The sequence below is a fragment of the Ambystoma mexicanum genome, chromosome 6p (genome assembly GCF_040938575.1).
Source record: "Ambystoma mexicanum isolate Mex_15411 chromosome 6p, UKY_AmexF1_1, whole genome shotgun sequence".
Taxonomy (NCBI): domain Eukaryota; kingdom Metazoa; phylum Chordata; class Amphibia; order Caudata; family Ambystomatidae; genus Ambystoma; species Ambystoma mexicanum.
In genome coordinates this window covers 152,667,383-152,680,653 of record NC_090935.1, presented here as the reverse complement: position 1 = coordinate 152,680,653, position 13,271 = coordinate 152,667,383, and the positions used below count along the sequence as shown (strand labels likewise).

General features: G+C 45.3%; 1 protein-coding gene across 2 annotated transcripts in view; it reads right to left on the bottom strand.

Annotated features, from left to right (window-relative positions):
* Window positions 1-763: 763 nt before the first annotated feature.
* Window positions 764-13,271, bottom strand: part of LOC138511292 (uncharacterized) — a 250,243-nt gene continuing 237,735 nt past the window's right edge. For both annotated transcript variants that reach the window (XM_069626839.1, XM_069626838.1), the window contains exon 5: window positions 764-10,926. In XM_069626839.1, coding sequence (XP_069482940.1) covers window positions 10,707-10,926 — 220 coding nt within the window. In that variant the 3' untranslated portion in view covers window positions 764-10,706. The remainder of the gene's footprint in view (window positions 10,927-13,271) is intronic.

Below are 13,271 nucleotides of genomic sequence, written 5' to 3'. Positions count from 1 at the left end.
TCCTCATCTTTGTACAGATTAAAGTTTGTTATCCTTGCAGGATGAAGATTTGTGGCCTTAATTCCCTAGTGGGGTGCATTTACTCTGGTGTGAGTGTGATTAGGGGTACCTGTATTTTAGGGGTACCCCTGTAAATTGGCTACTGGGCTACCTTTCAACCTCTTCTCAGCACCTCAGTGCCACACTAGGATCAGCCCCCCTCCAATAGAAAACAAGACTGCTCAGTGGGGTCAGTTCCATTCCTGCCGCAAGCTTGACTTGTTCCCGCGAGACAAGACGTGTCCGAAATGCCTTTCTATATGGATGTTTTCTGTGGACTGATGCATGCAAACACTACACATGCAAAAGACAAACGTATACTATGGGGAAATGACAGAGGTTATTGAATCTGGAATTACAGTCTTGAAAAGCTGAGGTCTGTTTGTGGATTGCCAAAATGGAAATACTCCTAACAATGGGATATAGAGTGGAACAGATGCACTTTTTTTTTTTTTTTTTTTACATGTTAGCATCTACGCTAGAGAAGGGCAAGCACACGTTGAAAGCTTTCCACCAAAGTTACGGACTGAAAATTCTGCATCTGGAGAATGTTTGAGCTATAATAGAAAGAATAATTGTACTGAGAATTTGGAATTTTGGGAACACCGGCTGTTTAGCAATAATTGACTAAAAGAGTGTGAATATCATATCTCACATTTGTAGAAAGGAATAGAAAAAACAACCACACAAACACAACTACCGACCACCTTATCAACAAGGGGAATCATGCATATATTGAGCAGATATGGTTTATTAATCAGGTTAATATACCAAATAGCAAACTTTGCTAGAACATTGACTGTGACCTTCCAAGTGCCACATTGGCAATCATGTGTATCTTGCGCCATCTATATGAACAGTACGTTGCCACCCATTAATGCACAATTGAAGACATGGCTTCCAACTAAATAACACACCTTTCAGATGGGGCGCCTAGCCATCCCCGGCTTAACCCTCCCCACACCCCAACATAATGCCAAGCATAACACTCAGGAATTCAAGTTGAACACATTAATAACACACAGAATATGAGCACCATATAACTATAGAATTATGATCTATATAATCAAGAAATCTAGGTAGGCAGCACTGGGAGGCCTAAAGGCTGATATTTCTGAATATGTTTGAGCAATCAGATCACCACTAGCAATATACTGGCACATATATATATGGGAGGGGGGTGGTTTCAGTTAATAATAAATGAGATGAGTTGGGGGCGCTGTGGGGTCTCCTCCAGCATATATATGTTTTTAAAAACACTCCGAGCCATAGAGTGATATGGTTGGTCGTTTCATCATGTAGGATGAAACTGAACCATGCAATGAATTTTGCGCATATAAACACATTATTAATTCAAACACAGTGTCAGGTTGCAGGATCTGGCATTTGGTAGGCAGCTTCTCCCCTGCGCCTCTTTAATTCTCCAACACTGAATTGAGCAGCGAAGGGGATAGTATTAACTTCGATCTTGGGTATCTTGAATTCATTCATAGACGGCCACGGCTTTGCGCGCTAGCGTGAACAGCCCTTTGCGATCACGTGATCGGAAAAACGAAAGGTAAGGGGAGGAACCTAATACCAATGCCGGTCCGCTTCCTGTTTTTATAAATGAAGGTGTTTTCACGTATATGGGAAGAAAAAAAGCCTGAGGAAGCTTGGAATACAAGCGGAACGCGTGCCGGTTTTCACCCTGGTGGGGTGAGTGTTTTTACAACCTGTATGTCAGCAAGGGAGGCGTGGGAGAGATGCCTACCCTTTTTAAGCCATTAGGCAGTGTTGGTTGCACGAGATTTTTTGTAATGAAATAAAATGCTTTTTTGAGAAAGCGGTTTGTTCGTGTGTGCAGGGATTATTGTGTTACATGTTGTTGTTTTTTTTTTGAAGTGCTACAACCTTCCTCAACACGTGTGTTTTTTTATATATATATATATATTTGGTCAATTAGTGAAATGGGGTAAAAGAAAAAAAATCTGTATTTTCCGCTTCGCAGCAATGGATTCAATATTTTCACAGAGATCCATCGCCATTGAGATGGGACAGTCTCATGAGGCAGAACAAGGATCAAGCATTGGGTAGTGATGCTATTACATGGTTTTTAAGAGAGCGTGAAAGAGGTGGCAGAGCAGATATGGGGAGGGCTCAGGAGTTTGGGTGCAATAAGGAGACCCAGCAGAAGCGAGATGGGGCACGTGGGGGCTTGGGAACAGAAAGGGGATGAAGATGCTCTGAACGGAGAGCAGGAGTGGGGATTAGAGAGAGATAAGAGAAGCAAGATAACGAGCCAGACCGTGCAGGCATTTATAGACCGTGCAGAGGAAGTGAAATAGAAGCGGGTTGTGAAATGAGAAGACAGAAGCAGAGCATGGATGAGGGGTAATGGAGGCATGAGTGGATAGAGGGAAAACAGGACGAATAATCATAGTTGAAGCGAGAGCGGAGAGGGGTAATATGGGTGGCAGAATGGCCAACCAGTACAGAGGTACAGTAGCTGAGATGGGGACATGGTGTAAAGATGATAGCAGCATTTGCGAGTAGTAGTGAGAATGCGGGTATAAAAAAGGGAGAGATGAATGAAAGGTGACCTCAAGATTTCTTGCCGTGGAAGAGAAAGGGGGGGGAAAGAAGGTGGACATGTAACACCAGAAGGGTAGGTAGAGGATGAGAGGGCTGAGGCAGGAAAGAAAAGAAGTACAGTTTAGAAGGACTTAATGGAAGAAAGTGGGTGTGCATCCATTGTTGGATGGCAGAGAAGTTGGCATAAAGAAAGAAAGAGAAGAATAGTTGGGAATCATGAGTATAGAGGTGAGTGCAAAGATTAAAGGAAGATATGAGTTGGGAGAGTGGAATAGTATACAGGGAGAAGAGAAGAGGACCTATTACAGAGCCCTGGGGGACACCACATTGAAGAGGACGGTGCAGCCGCCCAAGAGACTCTGAAAGATGAGAGGTGAACCATTCAAGCACAATACCGGAGAGACTAAGTTCAATTCGTATGCATATAAAAGCATATCACTAAAGACCCATGTTTGGAACAATAGTATATGATTGTCGGGTTTGCAGATTCATAACTTATAATACAATGAAATCTAGAAACATGATTACATTTACTTTTATGAACAACTTCTCTATACAGAAAAGTGTATTGTAGGACTTGAAGACTGACCTTCTGCAACGGTTTCTTGGTAGTGCCCAGTACAGCACTGCAAGAAAAGGGACAGAGTTACGCTGCACCAGTGCGCGGACGATCTGTGAAAGATTTCTTCCTTATACAAAAAATAAAAATGGTACTAGGTCACAACGCCTAAATGTTTTGACCGCTGTCCGCCGACCCACTTTGGGAGAGGGGAGTGTTGGAATCTACTGACTGCACAACTTTAAACAATTGCCTACTCTACAACTAATCTTAATTATTTCTAAACTGCATAATGGGTTGAGGGAACACGAAAATGCACTCTGAACGTCCTGAGTTTTCGTAATTCCAGTTAACCATTATATACATATGATGACCTCTTCCAGGACTTGTCATGTCCAAGAGCCAATAAATGACTCCTGCAAACCCCAAGGTGTAGAGCAAAGGTCGGAATCATAGGAGCGATTCATACTGATGAATCAGTGTCGTCACCATTGCCAAGCAATTGGCGAAGGTCAGAATCATGGCGGGGATGCACACTGATGAATCAGTGCCGTCACCATTGACAAGCAATGCGCGAAGCTAAGAATCATGATGGGATGCACACTGATGAATCAGTGCCGTCACCATTGACAAGCAATGTGCAAAGCTAAGAATCATGATGGGATGCACACTGATGAATCAGTGCCGTCACCATTGACAAGCAATGTGCGAAGCTAAGAATCCTGTTGGTATGTACACTGATGAAACAGTGCCGTCGCCATTGACAAGCAATGTGTGAAGCTAAGAATCATGGAGGGGGTGCACACTGATTAATCAGTGCCATCACCATTGCCAAGCAATCTGCAAAGATACGAATCATAGAGGGGAGTACACTGATGAATCAGTGCTGTCACTATTGCAAAGCAATCTGCAAAGACAAGAATCATCGAGGGGTTCACACTGATGCATCAGTGCCATTGCGAAGCAATCAGTGTCGTCACCATTGACAAGCAATGTGCAAAGCTAAGAATCATGGAGGGGCTGTACACCGAGGAATCAGTGTCGTCACCATTGCCAAGCAATCAGCGAAGCCAAGAATCATGGAGGGGATGCACACTGATGAATCAGGGCCGTCACCATTGCCAAGAAATCTGCAAAGGTAAGAATCATGGAGGGGAGCACACTGATGAATCAGGGCTGTCACCATTGCCAAGAAATCTGCAAAATAAGGATCATGGAGGGGTTCGCACTGATTAATCTGGGCCGTCACCATTGCCAAGAAATCTGCAAAGGTAAGAATCAGGGAGGGGAGCACACTGATGAATCCATGCCGTCACCATTGCCAAGAAATCTGCAAAGGTAAGAATCATGGAGGGGATGCACACTGATGAATCAGTGTCGTCTCCATTGGCAAGCAATCAGCGAAGGTCAGAATTATGGAGGGATGCACACTGATGAGGACACCATTGACAAGCAATGTGCGAAGCTAAGAATCATGATGGGATGCACACTGCTGAATCCGTGCCATCACCATTGCCAAGAAATCTGCAAAGGTAAGAATCATGGAGGGGAGCACACTGATGAATCAGGGCCGTCACCATTGCCAAGAAATCTGCAAAGGTAAGGATCATGGAGGGGTTCACACTGATTAATCTGGGCCGTCACCATTGCCAAGAAATCTGCAAAGGTAAGAATAATGGAGGGGAGCACACTGATGAATCCATGCCGTCACCATTGCCAAGAAATCTGCAAAGGTAAGAATCATGGAGGGGATGCACACTGATGAATCAGTGTCGTCTCCATTGGCAAGCAATCAGCGAAGGTCAGAATTATGGAGGGATGCACACTGATGAGGTCACCATTGACAAGCAATGTGCGAAGCTAAGAATCATGATGGGATGCACACTGCTGAATCCGTGCCATCACCATTTCCAAGAAATCTGCAAAGGTAAGAATCATGGAGGGGAGCACACTGATGAATCAGGGCTGTCACCATTGCCAAGAAATCTGCAAAGGTAAGGATCATGGAGGGGTTCACACTGATTAATCTGGGCCGTCACCATTGCCAAGAAATCTGCAAAGGTAAGAATCATGGAGGGGAGCACACTGATGAATCAGGGCCGTCACCATTGCCAAGAAATCTGCAAAGGTAAGAATCATGGAGGGGATGCACACTGATGAATCAGTGTCGTCTCCATTGGCAAGCAATCAGCGAAGGTCAGAATTATGGAGGGATGCACACTGATGAGGACACCATTGACAAGCAATGTGCGAAGCTAAGAATCATGATGGGATGCACACTGCTGAATCCGTGCCATCACCATTGCCAAGAAATCTGCAAAGGTAAGAATCATGGAGGGGAGCACACTGATGATTCAGGGCCGTCACCATTGCCAAGAAATCTGCAAAGGTAAGGATCATGGAGGGGTTCACACTGATTAATCTGGGCCGTCACCATTGCCAAGAAATCTGCAAAGGTAAGAATAATGGAGGGGAGCACACTGATGAATCCATGCCGTCACCATTGCCAAGAAATCTGCAAAGGTAAGAATCATGGAGGGGATGCACACTGATGAATCAGTGTCGTCTCCATTGGCAAGCAATCAGCGAAGGTCAGAATTATGGAGGGATGCACACTGATGAGGTCACCATTGACAAGCAATGTGCGAAGCTAAGAATCATGATGGGATGCACACTGCTGAATCCGTGCCATCACCATTTCCAAGAAATCTGCAAAGGTAAGAATCATGGAGGGGAGCACACTGATGAATCAGGGCTGTCACCATTGCCAAGAAATCTGCAAAGGTAAGGATCATGGAGGGGTTCACACTGATTAATCTGGGCCGTCACCATTGCCAAGAAATCTGCAAAGGTAAGAATCATGGAGGGGAGCACACTGATGAATCAGGGCCGTCACCATTGCCAAGAAATCTGCAAAGGTAAGGATCATGGAGGGGTTCACACTGATTAATCTGGGCCGTCACCATTGCCAAGAAATCTGCAAAGGTAAGAATCATGGAGGGGAGCACACTGATGAATCAGGGCCGTCACCATTGCCAAGAAATCAGCAAAGGTAAGAATCATGGAGGGGAGCACACTGATGAATCGGGGCCGTCACCATTGCCAAGAAATCTGCAAAGGTAAGGATCATGGAGGGGTTCACACTGATTAATCTGGGCCGTCACCATTGCCAAGAAATCTGCAAAGGTAAGAATCATGGAGGGGAGCACACTGATGAATCAGGGCCGTCACCATTGCCAAGAAATCAGCAAAGGTAAGAATCATGGAGGGGAGCACACTGATGAATCGGGGCCGTCACCATTGCCAAGAAATCTGCAAAGGTAAGGATCATGGAGGGGTTCACACTGATGAATCCATGCCGTCACCATTGCCAAGAAATCTGCAAAGGTAAGAATCATGGAGGGGATGCACACTGATGAATCAGTGTCATCTCCATTGGCAAGCAATCAGCGAAGGTAAGAATCATGGAGGGGAGCACACTGATGAGTCAGGGCCGTCACCATTGCCAAGAAATCAAGAAAAGGTAAGAATCATGGAGGTGAGCACACTGATGAATCAGGGCCGTCACCATTGCCAAGAAATCTGCAAAGGTAAGAATCATGGAGGGGAGCACACTGATGAATCAGGGCCGTCACCATTGCCAAGAAATCTGCAAAATAAGGATCATGGAGGGGTTCGCACTGATTAATCTGGGCCGTCACCATTGCCAAGAAATCTGCAAAGGTAAGAATCATGGAGGGGAGCACACTGATGAATCCATGCCGTCACCATTGCCAAGAAATCTGCAAAGGTAAAAATCATGGAGGGGATGCACACTGATGAATCAGTGTCGTCTCCATTGGCAAGCAATCAGCGAAGGTCAGAATTAGGGAGGGATGCACACTGATGAGGTCACCATTGACAAGCAATGTGCGAAGCTAAGAATCATGATGGGATGCACACTGCTGAATCCGTGCCGTCACCATTGCCAAGAAATCTGCAAAGGTAAGAATCATGGAGGGGAGCACACTGATGAATCAGGGCCGTCACCATTGCCAAGAAATCTGCAAAGGTAAGAATCATGGAGGGGAGCACACTGATGAATCAGGGCTGTCACCATTGCCAAGAAATCTGCAAAGGTAAGGATCATGGAGGGGTTCACACTGAATAATCTGGGCCGTCACCATTGCCAAGAAATCTGCAAAGGTAAGAATCATGGAGGGGAGCACACTGATGAATCCATGCCGTCACCATTGCCAAGAAATCTGCAAAGGTAAGAATCATGGAGGGGATGCACACTGATGAATCAGTGTTGTCTCCATTGGCAAGCAATCAGCGAAGGTCAGAATTATGGAGGGATGTACACTGATGAGGTCACCATTGACAAGCAATGTGCGAAGCTAAGAATCATGATGGGATGCACACTGCTGAATCCGTGCCGTCACCATTGCCAAGAAATCTGCAAAGGTAAGAATCATGGAGGGGAGCACACTGATGAATCAGGGCCGTCACCATTGCCAAGAAATCTGCAAAGGTAAGAATCATGGAGGGGAGCACACTGATGAATCAGGGCCGTCACCATTGCCAAGAAATCTGCAAAGGTAAGGATCATGGAGGGGTTCACACTGATTAATCTGGGCCGTCACCATTGCCAAGAAATCTGCAAAGGTAAGAATCATGGAGGGGAGCACACTGATGAATCCATGCCGTCACCATTGCCAAGAAATCTGCAAAGGTAAAAATCATGGAGGGGATGCACACTGATGAATCAGTGTCGTCTCCATTGGCAAGCAATCAGCGAAGGTCAGAATTATGGAGGGATGCATACTGATGAGGTCACCATTGACAAGCAATGTCCGAAGCTAAGAATCATGATGGGATGCACACTGCTGAATCCGTGCCGTCACCATTGCCAAGAAATCTGCAAAGGTAAGAATCATGGAGGGGAGCACACTGATGAATCAGGGCCGTCACCATTGCCAAGAAATCTGCAAAGGTAAGAATCATGAAGGGGAGCACACTGATGAATCAGGGCCGTCACCATTGCCAAGAAATCTGCAAAGGTAAGGATCATGGAGGGGTTCACACTGATTAATCTGGGCCGTCACCATTGCCAAGAAATCTGCAAAGGTAAGAATCATGGAGGGGAGCACACTGATGAATCCATGCCGTCACCATTGCCAAGAAATCTGCAAAGGTAAGAATCATGGAGGGGATGCACACTGATGAATCAGTGTTGTCTCCATTGGCAAGCAATCAGGGAAGGTCAGAATTATGGAGGGATGCACACTGATGAGGTCACCATTGACAAGCAATGTGCGAAGCTAAGAATCATGATGGGATGCACACTGCTGAATCCGTGCCGTCACCATTGCCAAGAAATCTGCAAAGGTAAGAATCATGGAGGGCAGCACACTGATGAATCAGGGCCGTCACCATTGCCCAGAAATCTGCAAAGGTAAGGATCATGGAGGGGTTCACACTGATTAATCTGGGCCGTCACCATTGCCAAGAAATCTGCAAAGGTAAGAATCATGGAGGGGAGCACACTGATGAATCAGGGCCGTCACCATTGCCAAGAAATCTGCAAAGGTAAGGATCATGGAGGGTTTCACACTGATTAATCTGGGCCGTCACCATTGCCAAGAAATCTGCAAAGGTAAGAATCATGGAGGGGAGCACACTGATGAATCAAGGCGTCACCATTGCCAAGAAATCAGCAAAGGTAAGAATCAGGGAGGGGAGCACACTGATGAATCGGGGCCGTCACCATTGCCAAGAAATCTGCAAAGGTAAGGATCATGGAGGGGTTCACACTGATTAATCTGGGCCGTCACCATTGCCAAGAAATCTGCAAAGGTAAGAATCATGGAGGGGAGCACACTGATGAATTTGGGCCGTCACCATTGCCAAGAAATCAGCAAAGGTAAGAATCATGGAGGGGATGCACACTGATGAATCAGTGTCGTCTCCATTGGCAAGCAATCAGCGAAGGTAAGAATCATGGAGGGGAGCACACTGATGAATCAGGGCCGTCACCATTGCCAAGAAATCAAGAAAAGATAAGAATCATGGAGGTGAGCACACTGATGAATCAGGGCCGTCACCATTGCCAAGAAATCTGCAAAGCTAAGAATCATGGAGGGGATGCACACTGATGAATCAGTGTCGTCTCCATTGGCAAGCAATCAGCGAAGGTCAGAATTATGGAGGGATGCACACTGATGAGGTCACCATCGACAAGCAATGTGCGAAGCTAAGAATCATGATGGGATGCACACTGCTGAATCCGTGCCGTCACCATTGCCAAGAAATCTGCAAAGGTAAGAATCATGGAGGGGAGCACACTGATGATCCATGCGTCACCATTGCCACTTCATTTCTCTGCAAATTCGGAAATGAGTGCAGTTTGTGTTTAATACACGCTGAACGCAGAAATATTTTCTGTCTGAGGTTTCGCCAAAGGCTAAAAAAATGTTACCATGAAATAACTGCTGCTAAATGTACACAGACGTGATTGAGCTTCTATTATAGGAAGATATTCCGGGTCACGAGTCTGAGACCCCAGTGAAAAAAGCAGCATCTTTAAAAATGTATTTATAAATGCAACCTGGGACAGCTTCAAGAGATTGTGGCAGGACTGAGGCAACTTAGAGGCGGCCTGCATGCGCGTGACTTTGTCATAACAGGTGCTCACCCATGTGTCATGGAGTTGGGGGATTAAAGGCGTGTTTACTTTTATCCTTCTGTACTTAACCCCTTAAGTGCCAAGGACGAGTATGCGCGTCCTTTTAGCATAGACTTGCTTAATAGCAATATTCCATATGCTAAAATATATCGGCAAAGGCTTTTGTTATCTTAGTGAATCCTGGGTGCAGGACACCAAAATATATCAGGTAACAGAATGCTCCGTTTAGCAGACGTCTACCTCCTGCAAAGCTTTGTTCTGCAGAATGTTCGTTTCCATTGCATCACCTGGAATGCTACTATTAAGGCACTGACTGGTGCAGACCAGTAGAGCCCCTTGCATAATAGGGCGTTGGATTACACATCTATTGCTGTACACATACATCGCTTGAAAGATGGTATTGTAGCTTTGAGACAAGTCATTTAAACATATTGGAAATTGATTTGTACTGTAATCGACATCATATTTTCATTTCAGAGCCAAAGTTTCAAGAAATTGAAGACAAAAAAAAAATAATCCCATCAATCGGCGAATTCAAAATATTCCGGGGAAGCAGCTCTCCATGAAGCACGGGTGAACACAGCAGTCTACTCTAGAGCCAGAGCACCATTGCCTGAAGTTGGGAGTAAACTAGGCCTTAGAAACCATAAGGAGACAGTGCTGTCCTTGTGCGACCGCAAAGTGAACCAGAACATTGGTCGTCTTTTCCTCCTCTAGCGTCAACTATCCAAGCAGGAAAGATCTGATTAGCAAACTAGACCAAATGTCACAGTATTAGGAAACTCACAAAACATGTATCTAGAAATCTGTAAACTTTAACTAAATATGGAATGTTCTTCATTGAGGCCTGAATTGGGCTTTCAGGGGTTAGTCTGTTTGGTAACTGAAGTTATCAAAAAGAGGAGTGACTGTCCCATCCTTCCACTCGATGAGGATCTCTCCGTGCTTCAGCGATGGGGAGCGAGAGGCCAGACAGCTGTTTTGGGCAGTGCCCACCTTCACCGAAAGTGGTGCTTGCTCCTCTGTCGAATTTACCCCGTGCCAGTTCTGGGGATAACTCTTCAAAGCACAGAGTGTCTTCCTCTTCCTAAAGAAGCAAAGGGAGATTTATTGCACATATATTATCCTGGTCAAGCCTCAGTTAGTCTTGTCCTCTCTTATTCAAGGCCACGCTAATCCCTGTACACACACACTTCAGAACCACAAACAGCCATGTATATATTTTATGGACTTTCACAAAATGAAATACATTCAATAACACACAACATCATATGTATACTTAGTTTAATTTCATTATCAGACCCTTACACAGTGCCCCTATAAAGTTCACTAAGTCTTATTAAGGTAAACGCTGTATTTACTTGTATATGGTACTGATCTTGCCTTATTACAATGACCCTCTTGCTCAAAGGAAAACCCATGGCCGACAGGAATTTGTCATTTAAGGAGCCATCTGCGTTATTCCTTAATTAATCAAAGGACCATCTTGATTTTGGATGGATTCTTTTGCTGATCAGCCCAGCATCAAATCCAAAATGTACACTTACCAACTATCATAGATGCCCAGTAAAAAATGAAGGCTAAAAGAAAGGATGGTGTGCTATTACATGACTAGACTGCCATTTTGGGCCAGCCAGCCTAGCCCATTCTTACTGTGGCATGGCGTTTTCATCTGGGGATCTATAATCAAGCTTCTTAAGTGTTATTATTTAGCTAGATTGGCATTTTGAGGGCAGCCAGTCTATCCCTTTGTTACCGTGTTGATAATAAACCAAGTACGATACGTGTTATTACTTTGCTAGTCTGACATTTTTGGGCAGCCAGTCGAGCCTTTTCCACCTGTGGCATGGTATTTCATTCTGGGCATCTATGATCAAGCATGTTAACTGTTATTATTTGGCTAGAATGACATTTGGTAGCAGCCGCTGGAGCAATTTGTTACGGTGGCATGGCCTTTTTTTACTGGGCATTAAGGATGAAGCAAGGAGGATGAGTGTGTAGATTGGACTACAATGAGCAGCACGTTTAGACAGGTTTTCGTATTGTGGCATGGCATGTTTGAAGGTTAAGCCAACAGGAGCATGTCCTTATGTGGGGATATTGCCATATGCTGGCAGAGACGGTGTGGACATGTTTTATTATAATATGATTACTAGCATTATGTGCTAAGCAAATATAAGTATGTTCCTAGATAGGAATTCTGGCATATATTGGTGCAGCCAGTATTAAAATGTATGGGCACAGTCAGTGTTATACTGTTATATAATGTTATCATAAAAACACATTGGGAAATGCCCCAGTGCACTGTTGGTGACTTCCATCTATTGCATGTTTGGATTGCGTTTACCCCACAAAACCAACTGCGACCTGTCTGGCTTTTTACCCAGTGTTTCACAGAAAGTGTTCTGTATAATGCACCATTTTCACCAAATATTATAACCATTTATTGTGGGGAAACACCCCCCCCCCTCAACCCCCAAACGTGCCTTGGTTGGAGCTCCCTCGGTATGCTCTGTTGCTCTAGCATATTTGTGGCAACTATTTACGCCCCTGCAATTAAACAATTCACCAGCCACCACTGCCGGGTCCACTTGGTGCTAATGGCCGACAGCTATTCCCTGCTCTCTGCAGTGAGGTTTCTCTGCCCCTCGCCACTATGTGGGCTCCAGGCTTTCTTTCAACTCGGAATCCACAGACCCAGGTATGCAACCGAATCCCTACCTTCCTTCCCCTAGCACCTCTCACCATCTTTGCATTATTCCTCAAAGGTGGCCTCTCAGCTCTTCTCATCATGGTACAGACTTCAGCTGAGAACCTGCCGAATGTTTCCATCAGTTAATTTCACAAAGGGTTCAACTGGTGTGCTAAATAGAGCCTAAGGCATTGCTTTTGCCATGCATGGTAATAACCGCCTGGCAGCAGGGATCTTGCAGAATGTGCATTGATCAGTGCCCCTGCATAGCCACTCGTCATTGTCTTCATTCTATATAGTGCAAGTACAGGGACAATCATATTGTATCAAACGTTTTGTTTGGCCCTCGCCACGTCGTTACCCAGCTGACAAAGACTCACCATCTGTGGGTACGAGCTCCGCGTCCTGCACAGTTCCTTCCCGTTCTTCGCCAGGCCACCAGAGAAAGGGAGAAGGGACTATGTGTAGTCCCTTTTCCCTGTTCCATGGTGGACTTTTTCTTTGTTTACTTCTAGTCCCTTCTCCCCGATTGCGGTGGCCATTCATTTTGCTTCTTTTGTCCTCGAGTTGAGAAACGGTCACAACATGCCTCAATTCGAGAAAAATTGCTATTAGTACCCCGGTACAACGGCCGGGGTACTAATAGCAATAGAACCCGAGGCGGGGGCATTACCAGTCAGGTAATGCCCACTGGACTGCGTTAAAGCTCTTGCTTTGCTTGGGCTTGTAACTCATGACCC